General features: G+C 43.4%; 1 protein-coding gene across 3 annotated transcripts in view; it reads left to right on the top strand.

The window, feature by feature from the left end:
* The window catches only part of lrrc7 (leucine rich repeat containing 7), an 89465-nt gene that overhangs the window by 52942 nt on the left and 15335 nt on the right, over window positions 1-21188 (top strand). For 2 of the 3 annotated variants that reach the window (XM_062396330.1, XM_062396329.1), the window contains exons 3-24: window positions 1993-2195; window positions 4461-4578; window positions 5202-5280; window positions 5960-6049; window positions 6137-6193; window positions 6863-6926; window positions 7243-7317; window positions 7549-7693; window positions 8572-8644; window positions 12676-12805; window positions 13511-13626; window positions 14821-14890; window positions 15415-15514; window positions 15812-15936; window positions 16171-16443; window positions 16597-16719; window positions 17330-17441; window positions 17972-18263; window positions 19435-19923; window positions 20111-20335; window positions 20444-20648; window positions 20821-21171. In XM_062396330.1, coding sequence (XP_062252314.1) covers window positions 2007-2195; window positions 4461-4578; window positions 5202-5280; window positions 5960-6049; window positions 6137-6193; window positions 6863-6926; window positions 7243-7317; window positions 7549-7693; window positions 8572-8644; window positions 12676-12805; window positions 13511-13626; window positions 14821-14890; window positions 15415-15514; window positions 15812-15936; window positions 16171-16443; window positions 16597-16719; window positions 17330-17441; window positions 17972-18263; window positions 19435-19923; window positions 20111-20335; window positions 20444-20648; window positions 20821-21171 — 3501 coding nt within the window. In that variant the 5' untranslated portion in view covers window positions 1993-2006. Of the gene's footprint in view, window positions 1-1992; window positions 2196-4460; window positions 4579-5201; window positions 5281-5959; window positions 6050-6136; window positions 6194-6862; window positions 6927-7242; window positions 7318-7548; window positions 7694-8571; window positions 8645-12675; window positions 12806-13510; window positions 13627-14820; window positions 14891-15414; window positions 15515-15811; window positions 15937-16170; window positions 16444-16596; window positions 16720-17329; window positions 17442-17971; window positions 18264-19434; window positions 19924-20110; window positions 20336-20443; window positions 20649-20820; window positions 21172-21188 lie in introns of those variants that run through there. The other variant, XM_062396332.1, reaches the window with a different exon arrangement.

The following is a 21188-nucleotide window of genomic DNA, read 5'->3' as shown; positions in this document are numbered from 1 at the left end:
TCTCTGAGCCTTCTGGTGTCCCTCTCTCGGCACCTCCTCATTTTCATAACCTCTCCCTCCCTTGCTTTGTCTCTCTACCACTGTTAACTCATCTTCACCTCCTTTTGTCCCCTCACCCCATTTCTCCTCCTCCACACCACATCTGGATTCAGCTGTTCCACATCAAATGGAGGCGTGAGGTGGGGATGGGGGAAAGGTTCCTCTCAGGCAGTTTTTATTTGTCACTAGATAAACTGTAGTAAGTGTTTGGATTGTAATACCCATGGTTAGCCTACTTATGCCATTCAGCTGCTAGCTCTTTAAATGGAGCCGTGTAATGGAGTGATGTTGTCGCAGAATTACAAAGGATTCAGTCTAATTATATGGCTCAGGCTTTTTGTTTGTAGAGTGTGTGTGTGTGTGTGTGTGTGTGTGTGTGTGTGTGTGCGTGCGCGTGCGCGTGTGTGTGTGTGAGAGAGTTGTGCCTCCGCCTGCTGTGAGCTGGGTAACTACTGGTTGGTGCTGTATTACCCATCTTCCTTGCTTTGCACCTGCCTGCCAGCAAAAAACAGAAATCCAGACATTATGAAGTAACGTTGGTCCTCTCATCTTCCTGCCTTGAGGACGTGTGAGGTTGAGATGCACTGAACATTGTGGGCTGCAAGACAAGAAGCAGCTCAGAGCTCATATACTGTAATAAAGAGAATTAACAGCACACTGAAGAGTGAGGACAATAAAGAGGGTGAGACAGTGATTGCAAAAGAAATGAATGTCGTATTTATTCTTGGTTTAGAAAGTGTGAAGCATCCAAGTGCAAATAACAGACTAAGGCTGCTGTGTTCTTAAGTATATTGTGTAACTTGATGAGCCACTTTTTCTTACTTTAGATTACTTTGACCCTGCAGCTAACAAATTATGATGTGAACTGATTTAAATAATGGCTAAACAGTGATGGAGGCAGTACTATAACATTTTATTTAGGAAAAGAACCGATAAAAGGGCAATCATGTAAAGTAAAAGTAAAGGTATCACGTTAGCTTTCTGCTCGAGTTATAGTAAGTTTGACATTAATAAAGTAAAAGTATTATAGAGTGTAGTGTGAGAGTGTATGAGTAGTGAGGGTGTTGCCTGTTCTCTAATAGTCTACTACATTATTTGCTGTCTACTTTTGTTTAATACATGAATAGTACAAATATTTATTGATTTAAAATGTGTCAAAAACAATGACAAAATGTTAAATTGTTAAAATGCAGTGGAGTAGACAGTAAAGATATTTATAGATGACGTAAATGGAAATAAATATATACTACAATAAAGTACACATGAAAAATGTATTTCATTTTTACTTTGACACATCTGAACAGCTTGGTTTAAAGTATCGTAAAATCAATATATAAACAGAAACACTTCCAAAAGCCAGTTGCTGTGAGCTGGAGGGTTAATTATCATGTATATCTCACCTCTGATCTTTCCTGTTGCTGGAATTTGCAGCAAAACCAAATGACGAGTTTAGGTAAATCCACATCTGTCCAAAAATTACAACACAGCCAAGGATACCATTCACAGTTAGTTTTAATCGATTAATTGTAGATGAGCCTTTGTCAATGGAAGTAGTTTTTCCCCTTCATCCTCTCACTTCTTCTTTACCTGTGGTACCTGTGGTTGTGGAGGTCGAGAGTTCAACACAGCTCCAGCAGTGAAGGAGCCGAGCTGATGAGCAGATCACAGTCGGCCTCATCTGTTTCATCTTTTCTCTGTGTTACTCATCACAAGCAGGGAAAATCTCATTTAACAGTAATGAGTGCAGCTCACATGGCCTTTATCAAAAATGCATGTCCAGACACGTAAGAGAAAATACCATGAATGTTTCATATCTGATCTCTGAAGCAGAAACGCACTGTTTATATCTTTATTATCTGTCAGGGATCAAATCAACACTGTTCATTGATATAATGAAACGAAATGATACACACACCCTCTGAAATCCTCTCTCTCCCCCTCGTGCCTCCACAGTGCAGTGTCTGGAAATGACCACGAAGCGGAAGCTGATTGGCCGGCTGGTGCCGTGCCGTTGTTTCCGGGGCGAGGAGGAAGTGATCTCGGTGCTGGACTACTCTCACTGCAGCCTGCAGCAGGTCCCCAAAGAAATCTTCAGCTTCGAGAGAACTCTGGAGGAGCTCTACCTCGACGCCAACCAGATCGAGGAACTACCCAAGGTAACGCTCCACCGCAGCATGACGCTTTTAACCTTTGACCTTTAAAGGTTCAGGGTGTAAGATTTAGGTGAAAGGGATCTATTGGCAGAAACTAAATTTAAACTAATCTGAGTGAAGATTCATATAAATTGTATGAATTGTTTTTTTCTTAACTTTAGAATTGGCTGTTTATATTTAAATACTTTATATTTACATCAGGAGTGTCTTCTCTCTACGGAGGCCGCTATGTTTTTTTACAGTGGCCCAGATTGGACAAACACCTTTTGAGTTTTTATGAAGACTGAAGGTTTTCACAGGTTCTCCTTCTTGTCCCCCCCCCCCCCTCGCCCTCCCCCTGACTCAGGCTTTAGTCACAGGCAACATGGGGTGAGAGAACAGGTCGATTCCAGGCCATGACAGGGTCTTTTATGGTGTATTAAACATACAACACTTTCAGTAAACCTCCGTGTGAGCAGTAATGAGACAAAATGCCCGCCGAGAACTCCAGGCTCTGTTTATAGGAGGCGTGTGTGTTTTATTAAAATTCTGTCCTGGTTTAAATGGGCGAGATGTTGAACTGGATTTTCTAAAAATAGTCCTGCATGAATGAAGTCTAATAGGGCGACGTAAGTGGCAGCCCCAACTCGCATTCAACCGACAAAATATGAAAATGTGCTCTGGCTTGAAAGGGTAGCTGTGTGTGTGTCTGTGTGTGTGTGTCTGTGTGTATATGTTTGCTTGGGTGTGTATGTGTGCGTGTGTGTGTGTGTGTGAGAGTGAACGGTTGGATAAGAGCCAGTCAGGCTGCCAGAGTGACTGGCCTTTATGTAAAAGGGCTGGAGAGCTCCTTAAGGGTGTGAGTTGGTGTAAGAGATGGGATGTGTATGTGTGTATGTGTGTGTCTGTGTGGGTGAAAGTGATAGTGTGTGTGTGTGTGTGTGTGTGTGTGTGTGTGTGTGTGTGTGTGTGTGTTTGTGTGTGTGTGTGTGTTTGTGTGTGTGTGTGTGTGTTTGTGTGTGTGTAGTGGCCTGATTCAAGGGCACAGAGCTCCGGTGCCCATGTTGATAGCCACTTATCTTTTGAGCCGCGGACCAGAAACATCAGCCGATCCTCTTTTCAATTAAAAACAGTTCTGTGACTCAGAAAAAGTCTCTGACATCTTCATGTCTCTGTGACCCTCTCTGTTTTTTTCACCTGCTTGAATTCCCACTCACTCTCCCAGTTGCAATTCATCCAGAACTCAGCAGCCATGGTTATGAACTGGAACTGGAGTTAGAACAACTCACAGCTCAGTCAGGTCCTGAACATCAGCTGATTGAAAAACCATTAGCTCCTAACTGGAAACTGCCTGAGTGACCATCTCCCATCAGCACTGCAGGATTTAAATCCCTCCTGAAGACTCACCTCTACCAGATCAGCTATTACTATTATCAGGTTTACCTTTATTACTGTATATATATCTTTCTATTTTAATCTTATTTAAATTCATGTTTTTTTTATAAATCTAATGAGTGCTTGTTAACTTATCCCATCTTTACTCCTACCAGCATTAATATACAATTGATAGAAATACACTTTTTACATTCACCTAGTATGTATTTTAATAATTTCATTGTTTCACATCAATTTGTGTATCAGCTTGAAAACCTTTTGAATAAATAGACTATATTATTATTATTATTACACAATTAAACAACATATACAAAAGAGTCTCCTGACCATGAAGCATGGGAGGTAAACAGTTGGTCTATGAAAGACATTTGAAATGATGAGCTCTAATAAAAAATCAATACTTGGTTGCTTGCTGCTCTTCTGGAGTATTGATGCAGGGTTCATAACAGCAGCTGGAAGCTCTGGAAAAGGAAGTTGAGCTCGAGTTGGGTTTTCTTTTGCCAAATGGTTTATTCCAGATGAACTGTAATGAGATTTAATAATGTGCCACTGCTGAGTTATTAGCTTTTGTGCGTGTTATAACATTTGTAGCCTCTGCTATCCGTCTGTGATTTCTCTCCTCTTGTATGTGTTGCATCATTTGCAGTATTTTCTCAATTCAGAGCACACGTCTGATCGTTTTGGACTCTCGTATGTGTTTTGTCCTCGGGGGCCACCGTACATTACAAACAGGCAGCTATTGTGACACGTGCTTTTCCACAACATTGAGCCGCCTCCAGCTCATTCTCTCTCTTTTACTCTCTCGACCTTTCGGTAACTTTGTTGTGAAAGGACTGTGTGATTTCTGCCAACAGACCATAATACTAATTTTGTCTTCCCTCTGTGTTCCTGCAGCAACTCTTTAACTGCCAGGCCTTGAAGAAGCTGAGCATGCCCGACAACGACCTGTCCAACCTGCCCACCACCATCGCCAGCCTGGTCAACCTCAAGGAGCTGGACATCAGTAAAAATGGTATATAGTGACGAGAGGAGGCAGATGATCCATCGAGCGTCAGAGCAAACCTGAGGAATAAAACCAAACAAACGCAGCAGCTGATTTAGATGATGGAGCTAAAAGAGAAGATCATAATCTCCACGTGCTGTTTGCATAAAATCTAAATAACAGTCTGTGCAGCACCGTAAAGAGCTGAATGAGCACCACCTCAAAATCACAATAATATGACAACCACATTCAAATATGATAAAACCACGATGATTCCACTTTCTAAAGCTTGCAGTCTTCTCAAGAGCTAGCTTGACTAAATGTGAAAGAATATCTAACTTTACTACGTTTAAAGATTGAACTATTAGTTATCTACACGACTGAATTTTTTTCCTGATAATTCACTTCTTGAGACTTCCCTGATGTCGATTTCTTGTTTTGTTTCACCAAAAATGAAAAAAAAATATACTTCAATTATAACTATGAGCAGTTTGTTGGAATGATTGAATATTTTTGCTGAAAAAAGGATCAATTTTAAACAATGATTTTTCCATTTTATTCTTCCATCAGTCGATTTATCAACCGATTCTTTCAGCTCTAAATACACAATCACGTCGTGTCACCACAATTAATTTCCCTCTTGTCACTAACAGGTATCCAGGAGTTTCCAGACAATATCAAATGCTGTAAAGGTCTTTCTGTGGTGGAGGCCAGTGTCAACCCAATCACCAAGTAAGACTCTGAACTCACACACACACATGCAGAGACATACATGCAGAGACACACAGCTCAGATACCACATGATCAACCTCTGCTGGATCACTGCGCAAATATCAAGTTGTTATCTGCAGCACGAAATACTCATTTGCAGGATTTGACTTATATACCTTAACAGATGGCTTATCACTGTTTGAAGTTTCCTCAACTTAACATTATCAGTGAACTGCATTACTTACTTATAAACTCGAAACTTTGGGCTAGTTCAACATTTAAAAAAAAGATTTGCTCATTCGACTTTCGAAAAACAAAGATTTAGAAGTCTGGCTTTTAAAAGAAGAAATAACGAGAGCAACAACAAAGTGCGGCTGTTTGCTCAGCACCACAAGGAGACTCCACCACCCCGTGCTGCAGACAGCTGCTTGTACTGTGTGTGTGTGTGTGTGTGTGTGTGTGTGTGTGAGTGTGTGTGTGTGTGTGTGTGGTTGTGTGAGCGTGTGTGTAAGAGATGAGTCATCAGCTGGCTAACAGCAGCTAGGAGTTTCTGCAGGGCTTGTTAAGGAAACATTGTCCATGTTTTATTCCACTGAGGCGCTTCAAGGACACTCACTTTATCTATTGTATGTTATCCTTCCTTCCTTCCTTCCTTCCTTCCTTCCTTCCTTCCTTCCTTCCTTCCTTCCTTCTCTCTCAGACTCCCCGATGGTTTCACGCAGCTCCTGAATCTGACCCAGCTCTTCTTAAACGATGCCTTCCTGGAGTATCTGCCGGCGAACTTTGGCAGGTAAACAAATGATTTTCATAATTTCTTCATTTCATTTAATGCACGTCAGTAAATTCAGTTTGAAGTTTTGCGTCCTGTGTTTTTCAGACTCTCCAAACTACGGATCCTGGAGCTGAGGGAGAACCACCTGAAAACCATGCCAAAGTGAGACAAAGAGCCATGTGTGTGTCTCTGTGGGTGTTTGTGCAAAAGGAATGTGTCAGAAATAAAGAACAGTGAATTATAATCTCCGTGCTCCAATAATCACAACACACACTTACACACACACAGATGCTCCGTGATATAACCGGGTGCATCCTCCCCTTCCCGGGCATCCAGATTGAAACATAAATATCCCAGGCAGGTGTTGTTGAATACTGATGAATCCACTGAGAGCAGGAAGACGCCTCACATGTTTCCTGTTACTCTTTTTCACTGAATTGGCCACTTGAACACAAACGTATCTGAAAACTAAAGATAGACCTTAATTTTGTAGTTCAAATTTTGATACAGATATCAATTACAATTGATAGATAAGTGTAAATACTACAAATACAAGTTATATACTTATAAATATGTGGGATGTCAAACCATTTCCTAATCAACAAGTAGGCGTAAAAATGACGTCAATCTTGATTTGATCTAAACAAAGCTATAATTAAGATTATAGAAGTGGAATCATATCATTGCTTTAACAGCAGGACTGTGTCTCCGCTCCTCTCCTCTCCCTCTCCCTCTTCCTCTTCCTCTTCCTCTTCCTCTTCCTCTCCTTCTCCCTCTCCCTCTCCCTCTTCCTCTTCCTCTTCCCCTTCCTCTTCCTCTTCCTCTCCCCAGGTCTATCCACAGACTGACACAGTTGGAAAGGTTGGATCTGGGTAGCAACGAATTCTCTGAAGTGGTGAGTCATGTTTTTGGACGTTACCCCGAGTGAGTGTGCTTGATAGGAAACACCATATCACACTTAAATATAATCCTCTGTTCCCACAGGAAGCTCAGTGTCTCAGTCATCACGTGTATTTGACATTTATAGTGTGACACACAGAAATTGGTCTGTTCTGTCTTTAATTTTTAAGAATTAACAAAACATGTAGATCAAGGTTCAAGATAAAGACTCTGAACCTAAAGTGCAATAAGAAGAAGTGAAAGGCATGACAGTACGATTAACTAAATGAAAATATGTACAGTACTAATGTTTTCCTCTGTTCTCATGTTAGCCAGAGGTGTTGGAGCAAATCCACAACTTAAGGGAGCTGTGGATGGACAACAACTCTCTACAGTCTATACCAGGGGTAAGAGCCCTCACCGCTTTTACTGGGAAAAACCACAGCACTGCAAATAATTGAACGGCCCATTCTCTCACATCAATGTGAGCTCCTGAGTCTGTTGTCCATCATTTAATCGCCCCTCTCTTTCTCTCTCTCTCTCTCTCTCTCTCTCTCTCTCTCTCTCTCTCCCTCTCTATCTCTCTCTCTCTCTCTCTTTCTCTCTCCCTCTCTCTCTCTCTCTCTCTCTCTCTGCAGTCATTAGGGAAGCTCCGGCAGTTGCGATACCTGGACTTAGCTAAGAATCGAATTGAGACGTTGGACACGGACGTTGCAGGCTGCGAGTGCTTAGAGGACCTGCTGCTGTCCTCCAACATGCTGCAGCAACTCCCTGACTCTATAGGTGAGCATGCACACACACACACACACACACACACACACGCACACACACACACACACGTTTTCAAATGCTCTTTAAACTGAGGCACTGATTCCTCTGCCTGATGTTGAGGGTGAATTTGTTTTACAGCTAAAACATCCCCCCCACCCCTTTATTCAAAGCTATGAAGATGTAAATCTGTCAAAACAGGTCACATACATACATGCCCAACATATATAACAGCTGTACTCTGTAGATTTCAGTAAAAAATACTCAAACAGGAATATATTGGCGCATTTGTTTTAGGGCTTTTTCCAGGCTCTGATTAACGTGCACTTGATTTGCTGGGAGGGAATAATTATGGCAGCAGGATGGAGTGTGTGGGACTGACTGGAAATAAACTATAGTGTTCATGGTAATGAGGGAGCGTGTCAGCCTGTGTGGCTCGGTGATGGGCTTTTAACAGTTTTCTGTGCAACACTGGACGTGTGTATGGTGAAGAGGAAGAAGCTTTATCATTAAGCATGTGATGAAATTCATTGTTGGCTTTGTTTATTCAGGTAAGATATGTTTATTTCATAATGCGCATTTGAAAAGCATGGTGAATCCAATTGATCTACACAAAGGGATGACAGAGTGAAGATGCAACATGAGGCAAAATAAAACAGAGGCATTTAGAAAGATTTCATAAATAAAAATCTTAGTAAAAATTAAACAAATGAACATATAAGAAATAACGCAATGTGGGAAAATATAGACCAGGGCTAACTCTATACAACTTGTAAAGTTAATTTCACATGTGAAGAGCATCACTTTGCGTGTCTGTGTGTGTGTGTGTTTGTGTGTGTGTGTGTGTGTGTGTGTGTGTGTGTGTGTGTGTGTGTGTGTGTGTGTTTTTATAGGAATGTTGAAGAAGCTGACAACACTGAAGGTGGATGACAACCAGCTGAACTCACTGCCTAACACCATCGGGAGGTAAGAAACCTGCACACACACAATCTCATGCAGATAAAAACAATGAAAATTTGAACAATAAAACCATGTGACCGTTTTGATATGAATAATAAAAGCACAATAAGAAATTGTTGTTTTCTTGTGAAAGCGCCTGCGACAGTATCGTTTGACAACAGGCGATTGTTTACCTTTGGTTGGCTGTTGTTGTTTTTCCTTGCTTGTTGTTATGCTGGCTGATGATTGGGGGGGGGGGTTCTGTGTGTTGTGTTGCTGGCGTTGCGGTGGCGTTAGTGCGAAGCCAAAGCACGGGTGAGTAACTTTAGCCTCCTGGATCTCGGGGTGCGTTCAGAGACGAGTAGATGTTCGAACGCGTTGCAGATACAAACACACAAGCTTGCTGACCACATGGGGTCAAAGTGGGAAACGTCTCGTATTCATGAGAGTTACATGCAAACATAAACTTTAGTTCAGTTCCATGTTTTCTTCCTGTTTGCCTCACAAACTTCACAAAAAGAAAAACTTGAAATAAAATCCACATGTTGAGATGGAAAATGATTGCATGTAAAAAAAAAAGATGACAGCAATTTTAATTGTGTTATTTCAAATTAAAATCCATCACAGTCCAGCTTCAATCACAAACACTTTCTGTTCATTTCATTCATCTTTTGTATGTTTGAAATATAGCGATTTCTTATCCACATGAAACTGCAGACTGGAAACAAGAGCAACTTGTGTGTGATTAACTTCAGGGTTGATAGATTTGGGAAGAAGAAAGTAACAGAAATATTAAATTAGTTTAGATAAGAAAACCCAGATTTTGTCCCTTTTTGCTGTTAGAAACCCTCCAGTAATAACACCAGCAGTGACCAAACTCAATGCAAATGAATTGTTCTGTGATGGATTGATTTAAAAGACTTCACAGATGTTGGTTAACACCCTTGCAATGCATTTGTATCTGAACGCCGCGAAAACATTTTGTCTTCCTGAACAAGTCCCAGGTTTTAGGCTCAATAAATAGAACAGTAGAATCCATGACATGAAATATCCTTTAGTGTTTGAGTCTTAACAATGATGAATGTGATCCCTGTTTTCCCCTTGTAGAGAAATTATTAAATATATGTTGTTTTTCCATGTAGATAAAAGCTGTATCGACTTAAGTCTGTGTTTTAAAGCAGAATCTGTGCCTGTATCTCCATTAATAATACAGTGTATCCTCCATATAGCTGCTTAAGTTAAAAATGACAATGTATAACGATGTTTATTCACACAGAGCTGAATCAAGAATTAAGTTACGATAAAGTTTCCTTCAGAGTCGTCCCTGATCTCCATGAAACAGGTCACATATTGCAGATGTAGGTTATTGACCTCTGATGGAGAGAGGTTCTCTCTTGGCCTGTAATCGGCTGCATCAGTTTTAGACTTTAGCCTGCGATAGCTCCTCCCTGTTGTCTCTGAGTTTATTCTAATGTGAAAGTGAGTTATGTCTCGTTTAGCTGTTTTACTGTCACTCTTACTCTCATCCACTGCCCAGGCTCATTTATGCTGCTTTAACATACGAAGAGAGATACGTCTGCTTCTCTTCACGCATCCTTTAGGTTGGTTATTAGGCAACACACCAACGAGAGGGCAGCGCAGAGTTCAGAGTTTCTGACGATGACAAACATTGCGACGCTGGTTGTGATCATCTACACTAACATCCTGTAGTTTCTTAGAAACTCGCAGTTTCCTCAAAAAGTTGAAACAAAATCTTCCTTGTGTCTTCTGGTCGTGCTGCTTGAACCTCTGGTTTCACTGGCTATCACCATTTCTGTTGACACTGCCCCGTTTGACCATCCATGTCCAAAAGATCTCAGAAGACTGGCGTGGATATTACGTACAGACGAAATTACCGTCCAGACAGAAGGTCCCGTCCATTTCTGTGTTCGTATCTGACGTTGAGCATAAATGAGCCTTTAGAGAAAAGCGCAGAGAAGCGGCTGTGCCTCGTTCTTTGCCGGAGGTGCGGGGGGGGGGGGGGGGGGAACCACACACACACAAACAGTCCGTCCTCATCGTTTGTTGAGTCCTTTCTCTTGAAAAAGTGGAAAACATGGTGTGAAAACACGTCAGTAAACCATAAACCCTCATTGAGGTTGTTCGTGGGTTACGGGGTTTTCATCGCCTCCTTGGGATGCACCGAGCAGCTGCAGGCTCATTACTGCCCCCTTGAGGCCAGACGCCCACTGGCAGCTTAATGGCTGCTGAGACCATTAGTTGCACTGGCTCCTTTCTCCACATTGGCCACAAGACACAACAATGAGCCCTTTTACACACTGGAAAAACAAACAGCAACATAAAGATGAGATTTATGCTTTAACAACTGTTTTAAAACCGTTTTCAATTTTATCAATTGAAACAACATTGAGGATGAGGACTAACTGTTTTGTAAATCTGGTTAACCCCCCCCTTCTCCGCCACAGCCACATCCCAGCACTTTTCTCTGGGAGCTTCAGGGGCCGACTCCCACTCAGTGGATGAGACACTCTCAGCCAGAGTGGATTTAACATGAGCAAGAAGAGGTTTAAGTTTCATAACGAGCGACTGCAGCAGCTAATGAAAACACCAAAGTTAGTTTGCGCCGTAGAAAGGAGATGTTTGGGACATGCGCCTGAAATCGATCTTGTGACTCTTCCTGTTTACTGCCATTGAAGCGTAAGATTATGGAGCTTGTTGGTGGATAAAGCAGCGAAAATATCAAACAAGTTGTGTTGAAGAGTCATAAATTATTGAGGGAGATGCAGTTGACATTTTCATTTTTGGGCAGGAATAAAAAATTATGCTTAAATCCTTTAAATATAGTTTTTTCTCATTTCCTCTCTAGCTTCCTCCTGTTTCCTCCCATCTTCCCCTCTCGCTTCCGTTCAATTCCTGTCCTCTCTTCTCTCCTCTTCCCTTTCCTCTTGTTTCCTCTCCTCTCTTCTTGCTTCTTCTCCTCTTGTTTCCTCTTGTTTCCTCTTGTTTCCTCTCCTCTCTTCTTGCTTCTTCTCCTCTTGTTTCCTCTTGTTTCCTCTTGTTTCCTCTCCTCTCTTCCTCTCTCTTCCTCTCTCTTCCTCTCCTCTCCTCTCTTCTCTTCCTCTCTCCTCTCCTCTGTCACACCGTATGGTGGCCCAGATGGTCCAGTCCACTGGGAGCACTAATGTAATGTTAACAGTGACAGTACATTAATGTTAAAGTGTTGTCTCATTAGCATTAGCTCGCTGTTAGCCTGCTGCTATAGGCCGTGACGGTTGTGGGGGCTGGGTCCTGGGGGTGGATGGGAGCGGGGGGGAAATCAGGGTGAAGCGGAGGAGTTGAGATCCAGGTTGAAGAATTTCAGACACACAACTTAGAGGATGAGGTTAACAACTGGTGATTCAATTAATGGAACTAACACCTGGTTTGATTGATGGGTCGTCTCTTCATTAATTGACTGGTTCCTCAGTGATCTTTTCCTTCTCTCTCCACACTAACTCCAAGTTGTCGTCTAGTAGAAAGTCAGATTTCCCCTCTCATCTTAACATATTAAAGAATAAGGCTGGCGTCATTCTGCTTTTTATTATTATTGAGGAACAAATCCTGTGAAAAGACTGAAACCAACGATGTGTGTCTCTGTAGCGCTCAGCTCCAAGATCATTCATTCCAAGGTCTAAATCTGCAGGAGGGCAAAAATAAAGTTTCATTTGGAAAAAATATCAAATTCACGTTTAGAAAAACACAAATAAAACCTCAGTGTTGCAGACTAAAGATGAAATGAATTATCTGCAGCTGGATGACATGCGTGGGACTGAAAATGAACCTGTGCTCATGTAAATGAAGTAGCATGACGCCCACAGCAGCTTAAATCAGGCTTTACCACCTGATATCAGATGGACTTATTCTTGGTTTCAGGAGTAGCACCACCCTTATTCTTTAAAGCCCATACCTGATACGTGATCTCATGCCACAGCAGAGGTTTGTATTTGGGGCCTGAGTGATGATTTCCTGTGTGTGATTGCCTGTGTGTCTCTCCCTCTCTGCTCCTCTCTGCTCCTCAGTCTGTCTCTGTTGGAGGAGTTGGACTGTAGTTGTAATGAGCTGGAGTCGCTGCCTCCCACCATCGGGTACCTGCACAACCTGAGGACCTTCGCCGCAGATGAGAACTTCCTCTCAGAGCTTCCCCGGGAGGTAAAGACGTCTCCTTTGTTTTACTTTTAGCCCTTTACCTGATTCCTTATTGGCTGCAGAGGACCAGCAGTTATTGAATAGCACGGCTCCGTCCCACCCCCTCCCCCACTCAGGGTCAAATGCACAAGATGGCAGAGTTCATATCACATCCATCTTTGAACAGTCTAGAGCAGCGGTCTTCAACAGGGGGTCCGCGACCCCTAGGGGGTCTCTGGAAGTACTGCAGAGGGGTCGCAACATCTTTTTTTTTAACAAATCTTTTCACCACAAATTTAAATGTCTTTAAATACACATTAACATGAATCCAACATATCGTAGCGAATGGATAAATGGAGGCAGAAGACCTTATCATTCAGTCAGCAATGCACACATTGCAGCTCCTACACCATGCATGTTTAAAATAAAAACATGAATATATGAACCTGTGTATTATTTGAATAGCTTAGTATTGAATGCTCAACAACAGGGTAGCTATGTTTTTACATGGCACGAGGCCCAGTTTAATATAAAACACAATTTTATGCAATATATATATAGTAGGGGGTCCCTGCTCACTCTCTCCATCAGTTTGTGGGTCCTTGGCCTAAAGTTTAAGTTGTAATCAGCTCCCTACTTTCAGCTTCTTGATTGTGAAAAAGTTTTTTTTATGATTCAGTGGCAGAGACACGATGGTAATGGTTGTAATGTGACGTGCACGCGTTTCAGATCGGTAACTGTAAGAACGTGACGGTGATGTCGCTGCGGTCCAACAAGCTGGAGTTCCTACCCGACGAGATCGGACAGATGAACAAACTACGAGTTCTTAACCTGAGTGACAACAGGTACACACACACACAGACACACACACACACAAACACACACAGCACATAGGGGTTAGAATTGCTAGGACACAGTAGGTCTTTTGATTGAAAGACACACACTCATAAATATTGCTGCATACAGTTCACATATACACAACACACGCACAGAAATCATTACATCCCAGAATTTAAAACATGCTTATATGGTGATATTGTAAGATGTATTAAAACAAATATTACATAACAAAACCCAAACAACTGACTACAAAAGAAGTATATGACACACACGTACACACAGATCGGACAGATGAACAAACTACGAGTTCTTAACCTGAACGACAACAGGTACACACATAGACACACACACACAAACACACACAGCACATAGGGGTTAGAATTGCTAGGACACAGTAGGTCTTTTGATTGAAAGACACACACTCATAAATATTGCTGCATACAGTTCACATATACACAACACATGCACAGAAATCATTACATCCCAGAATTTAAAACATGCTTATATGGTGATATTGTAAGATGTATTAAAACAAATATTACATAACAAAACCCAAACAACTGACTACAAAAGAAGTATATGACACACACGTACACACAGATCGGACAGATGAACAAACTACGAGTTCTTAACCTGAACGACAACAGGTACACACATAGACACACACACACAAACACACACAGCACATAGGGGTTAGAATGGCTAGGATACAGTAGGTCTTTTGATTGAAAGACACACACTCATAAATATTGCTGCATACAGTTCACATATACACAACACACGCACAGAAATCATTACATCCCAGAATTTAAAACATGCTTATATGGTGATATTGTAAGATGTATTAAAACAAACATTACATAACAAAACCCAAACAACTGACTACAAAAGAAGTATATGACTCACACGTACACACAGATCGGACAGATGAACAAACTACGAGTTCTTGATCTGAGTGATAACAGGTACACACACACACACACAAACACACACAAACACACACACACACACACACACAGGCAACACTTTCTCAATGGACGTTTCAAATCTGTTGCAGCCCTCACAGTTACCATGGGAATGGATGAGAGTGTTGCCATGGTTACAGGTTCTGCAGGCTGTACATTGCGTGGGCAGAAGAAACATCTCTCTTTTCTCCCCCCCTCCCTCCCTCCATCCCTCTCTCTCTCTCCCTCTCTCAGGTTAAAGAATCTACCGTTTACCTTCACAAAGCTGAAGGACCTGGCAGCTCTGTGGCTTTCTGACAATCAGGTATCCTCCCACACACTCGCTCTCTCCCCCCCCCCCCGAGTCTGTTGCTGCTCACCATCAGGCCGCTAGCACAAACACACAACTCTATCAACATATTGATCACATCAGCAGGACGCATTGCCTTGGTATATATTCCCTGTTGCTTCTTCATGCTGCTAATCCAAACACATCCCACTTGGATTTCATACGAAAACACTTTCAGTAATCGAAGTGGTTCTTCACTTGATTATTAATTTACAATATTCAGAGGTTGTCACACTTATCCAGGCAGATAACCCGTGAATCAAACCTGTGACTCAAGCAAAAAACTACGATTTCCTACGTTGACATTTTCTATATTTTTTATCTTTCTATGGTTGAACCTTGATCAATCTGGTGCAACATGGATACTGCTGTCAGATATTAATAGTGTGTGTGTGTGTGTGTTTGTGTGTGTGTGTGTGTGTGTGTGTGTGCGTGTGTGTGTGTGTGTGTGTGTGTGTGTGTGTGTGTGTGTGTGTGTGTGTGTGTGTGTGTTTTTCCAGTCCAAGGCTCTGATCCCTCTGCAGACAGAAGCCCACCCAGAAACCAAACAGAAGGTTTTGACCAACTACATGTTCCCTCAACAACCACGACATGATGAGGGTACAAACTGTGTGTGTGTCTGTGTGTGTGTGTACGTGTGTGTCATATACATCTTTTGTGGTCAGTTGTCTGGGTTTTGTTATGTAATGTTTGTTTTAATATATCTAACAATATCAGCATATAAGCATGTTATAAATTGTGGGATGTAATGGTGTTTTGTGCGCGTGTGTTGTGTGTGCTGTATGCAGCAATATTTGTGTGTGTGTGTCTTTCAATCTAAAGACCTACTGTATCCTAGCATTTCTAACCCTTATGTGATGTGTGAGCGTTCATGTGTGTGTGTTTGTGTGTGTACAGATTACCAGTCAGACACTGACAGCTTCAATCCCACCCTGTGGGAGGAGCAGAGGCAGCAGAGGATGACCGTGGCTTTCGACTTCGAGGACAAGAAGGAAGAGGAGGACAACTCTGGGAAGGTCAAGGTCAGCTCTCTCTCTCTCTCTCTCTCTCTCTCTCTCTCTCTCTCAAAACATCAACTGTCCTGAATATGCTTAATATCAGATTTCAACCACTGAAGCTTATTGGTGTTATAGTAGCCATTTGGTATACAAACATGAATATATAAAAGTATTATAAATTATGTTTTACAGTTTCATTGAGGCAGGCTCCTTTATCTGCACATGCATGTCACACTTGACCCAAGTCCATCTGTTTAGGTGGAGATCAACCTGAAGCGCTACCCAACACCTTACCCTGAGGACCTGAAGAACATGGTCAAGTCAGTGCAAAGCCTTGTGGGAAAAAACGTACACGCAGGACACGGGCACCAGCACCAGCACCAGCATCAGCACCAGCACCAGCACCCGCACCAGCACCCGCACCAGCACCAGCTGAGCACAGGCACTGCCACCTCGGCAGGAACCAACATGGAACACACGCACCTCAGCAAAGAACCGTACGAGCCTCCGTGGCCGCTACCACCTAAAGAGGTAGGACACACAAACACAGAGGGATCTGATATAACCACTTTTGCAAAGGATAGTAACTTTTCTCTGCTCTTTAAGATGCTAAACGTTTTGAGACATCTGTCCGATGGAAAAAACGAAGCATGAATCTAAATTGACCTTGCGTACATGTGTCAGGTGACGGACAGAGAGATGCAGGACTTCTCTCAGGCTCAGCTCATGGATCAGGGATCAATGCATAACTCCGGCATCGACATTCCCAAGAGGAAAGACAAAGAGGATCTGACAGAGAGCTCAGAGGTTAGCACACACACACACACACATACACACACACACACACACACACACACACACACACACAAACAGGTAACAATGAAGGGCTGCGTGAGTGAAATGTTAAGTATAGATTATCACAATTATTTCAATGATGCCATGCACACACCTTTATTTAGTTTGAGTTCTAAAAAAGTATGTGAAAATGTCAATCCCTTATCAAAGTGAATACAAATGTAGAGCACACACCTTCACCAAGGTTGAACAATTCTACACATGATTGTCTAGTTATTAAAGTAGAAATATAGAGAAAAAAGGAAGTTATTCCCTGAAAAACAATTCCTGAATCCCACCCCTTAATCAGCACCAAAATGTCACCATTTTTTCTCAGGCCCTTTCCCCCCCACCAAGTTTAGTAGAAATCAGTTTAGTGTTTTTGTGTAATCCTGCTGATACAAGAAACAAGAAAACAAACCAGCAAACAGATACAGACAAAAAACCGTCATTGATTGACTTCTTAAATATTCCTATAATTTAAACTGGGTGATTGCAGCTGTCTGTCTCACGACTCTGTGTAAGTCCGTGTCATTCCACTTCTCTCTGATGTGACCCTGGACGTCTCTCCGTCTGTCCACAGGACTCGATGGGCGGCTCCCCCAACGACATCCGCATCTCTGACATGAGGCCCACGCTGGTGGAGCCGCCCATGTACAAACCAAAGGTGGTGCTGCTGGGCAAAGACAAGAAAGGTACTGAACTGTGAATGCACCGCTGCATGGAGACACACACAGACACACACGTGTAGACACAAGACTTACAACACACACAGTCATTTCATTGTTGTAAAGCACTGAGGGGCATGTTGTAATAGGATCCATTAATTAGTCACGTTGTTCATCTTCAGCTACATAAAGACCAAAAATTCAACTTGACGAATGATATTTAAACACTAAATAATTTAGGTGCACGTTATCCATGACAAACAAGAGTTAGTTAAATAAAGATAATGTGTTTGATTCATTCATTGCAAAGAAACGGATCATCTGAAATATGGCGATCCAAGTGTTACATGGAAGAGAAACCTGTTGAGATTTGATGAAGACGATCTGAGGAAAGGACTAAAATCTAAGGGGGATAAAAGATAGAAAGGCCTTTTTGTCGGACATGAAATTTGCCCTTCAGCACTCGAGACGAGTATCAGAGAGAAGAGGATGTGACATTTCCACTCAACAGACCTGTGTCTCTCTCTCTCTCTCTCTCTCTCTCTCTCTCTCTCCAGAATCTACCGATGAGGAGATGGATAAGCTCCACTGTCTGAACCACAGCGGCTCCTCGGCCACCTACTCCGACTACTCCCCCTCACAGGGCTCCTCGGGCTCCTCCAACCCTCCGGCCAACGCACATTCGCACCAACACTCTCACGCACACGCACACCCTCATCCGCATTCGCACCCACATCCGCACCCCCACCCACACCCGCATCCACACCCACACCCACACAATCAAGCTCACCCTCCAGTCTTGCCGGCCCCAAACAAGGACCAGGCCCCCCAGACACACTGGACCAACAGGTACACACCCACATACACACACACACACACAGCCTCATGTCCATTTTCATCACTGTCCCCCTCTGACTATCTGTCATCTCCTCCATCTCCCCCTCCCTCATCCATCTATCTTCCATTTCATCCAGTCGCTCCATCCATCCTCTGCGCCCGTATTTCTCTGTCTCCATCATCTCTGCGTTGGCACAGTCAAGGTCAGAGCGACTCATTAGGATGCTGCTCATATCTGTCTGGGATTCTCCCTATCAGCTCTCCTCCACCTCCTCCTCCTCCTCCTCCTCCTCCTCCTCATCATCAAAGCCGTCCATTGCAGACTATAGTAATTGCACCCTGATGATTCAGGTTCTTCGTTTCCTTTTTGTTTCTTCCAAACAATACATTTTCGATTCGCACGTCTCCATCCATTACCCCGCTTGTCCTCACAGGGTCATATGGGGGCTGGAGCCAATCCCAGCTAACATTGAACGAGAGGAAGGGTGCAACCTATCGCAGGGCCATCGTATAGAAACAAACAACCAAACAAATTCTCCCCTAGGGACATTTTTTAGTCTCAAGTTAATACAATAACCTGCATGTCTTTGGACCTTGGGAGGAAGTTCGAGTCCCCAAATAAAACCCTATGCTGACTTGTTGAGAACTTACTGATTACACAGAGGACGGTTTCGGCTGCCATGAGGTCCGAACCCGGGAGCCTCTTGCTGTGAGGCGACAGTGGTAATCACTCTACCACTGTGTCGCCCATCTGTAAATCATTTAAAAACCAAATTCTTTCCTCACTCCTCTGATGCCTCTACTCATCTTAAGAAGCACCTTTAGGTTTAATCACTTGATTTTGTTGTTTGACATTAAACATTTATCTTGTCCTGTGGTGATGAACAGATCTGTAAACTTGTCACTTTGTCTGTACACAATGGAAATGTGGATTTTTGCACAGTGAGGGAGGTTGAAGGCATGAATATTTTCTGTTCTCAAAAAACAGTCATTAGTTCAAACATGGTTCTAGGGCTAATTGATGTTTCCGAAAGAGGAAGAGAAAGTTATTCCGCTCCCATTACTCATCGGCTCATATTACATTTACCACACTTAATAATGTCGTGCGGGACTTCATTAAAATTCACTCTGTGTTTATTATTTTCCAGCTTAATTAGCGCTTAATATCTTCTTGTCCTTGCAGACTGGCTCAATCGTTCCCCAAGCCCATTGATTCCAAGCCCCTGCTATCTCAGAGAGAAACCCCTCCATCGGGAACCCTGCAGCAGCGTGGGGATCGACGCCCGCTCAGCGAGCCGTTCGACTGGGCTGAGGCTCCTCACTACGACAACACGGGTTTCGATGCCGAGGAGTCTCCTCTGGACCCTTCGTCCGGTACAAGTCAGGGAAACCCTTCGCTGGGCTCCAAGCCCCGCAGCCAGTCCACACATGGGCGCCGCCCGCTCCTCAGGCAAGAGAGAATTGTAGGAGTTCCTCTGGAGCTTGACACCCAGACGCTGCCCTACCACAGCAACCAACGTCCCCCCCAAGACAATGACCCACAATCTGCACATTCCCAGAATCCTTGGCAGAATTGGACCCGAACTCCGAGCCCGTTGGAGGACAGGACCGCCTTTCCATCCAAACTGGACCTGACGCCCTCCTCCAGCCCTAACCCCGACCGTAAGGATAGGTATGTGTTCATGTAAAATACCGCATGACCCCAGGGTCTACAAATTATATGGTTTTCAATCATTATTGCAACATTTGAACCAGTTTTCAATGGATGGATGTTCCGTCTTCTCAGAGATATGTGATAACTCAGTGACACTGTTTTATCTGATTCGTAAATCCTCCTTTTTTCTCCTTTTCGCTCCAAGGCTGGACCAAGGAGGAGGGGGTATGCCTGGCAGCTGGACGTACCACGACAATCAGGGCGAGCAGAACAGGAAGGATCAGCTCAGCGTCAGCGGGGGCAACAAGGTGACGGTGGTGATGAGCAAAAGCTCAGACCGCCTGTCCCCCATGATGAAAGAGACGAGGTCCAAGTTCAAGAAGTCCCAAAGCATTGATGAGATTGATATTGGCTCCTATAAGGTCTACAGGTAGGGTTGATTTCATGATTACTTATCTTTGCAATAAGATTATCAGATATTTTGTCAGGTGAAGGTTGAACCTGCTGAAGAGGATTTCTGTTCCTTGACTTTCTGCAGTATTCCCATGGACAGCTACAGTTCCTCCATCGAGCAGCAGACCAGTTTGGACCGTTCGGATCTACCCGGGTCGATGGAGCAGACCAACATGGCCCGATCACAATCGGCCCCCATGTTAGATGATGAGCTGGGCTTCTCCGGACAAAACCAAAAACCTGCCATCCCACATAAAGCCTACCACTTTGACCAGAACTACAATCCCCAGGTTAGCAGCAGTAGACCTAAGAACGTGATAATAAACTTCACACTAGAGTTTACACTACTAGCTTTTAGCCTGGTAGCATAGTAACTATACAAACAGTCTTCTTCTGAGTTAACATCAGTTGTTTTGAATCCTGACAACTTTGCATTTACTGGAAACCTTTCTCACCAACCAGGTGACCATGGACCGTCGGGTCCCTCCTCCCTTCCCCAACACACCGGATTACTCCAACCACGCATCCAAGGCCTTGGAATACCTAAACCAGCCAGGGAAGACGTTACCGAAGGAGCTGGTGAGCCCTCGGTATCGTGCTTATCCGCCGCTGGAGATGTTTTCTTTCCCCCAGTCGCCAATCAGCCAGGACGGACCGCCCAGCCAGCAGCAGCAGCCAATCCCAACGCAGCGCTCCAGGCCAGGGTTTCTGAGGAGAGCGGATTCGCTGGTGAGCTCCACAGAGCTTGCCTTGTTCCGCAGAGTCCATGAAGCCCAGCAGGAGGCGCTGCAGGAGGCTCAGTACAGACAGCAGGTAGGAGTTAGTGTGCG

Source organism: Platichthys flesus, chromosome 9 (assembly GCF_949316205.1).
Source record: "Platichthys flesus chromosome 9, fPlaFle2.1, whole genome shotgun sequence".
Lineage (NCBI taxonomy): Eukaryota > Metazoa > Chordata > Actinopteri > Pleuronectiformes > Pleuronectidae > Platichthys > Platichthys flesus.
The sequence above is the reverse complement of the archived record's forward strand: the minus strand, read 5'-3'. Positions and strand labels throughout refer to the sequence as shown.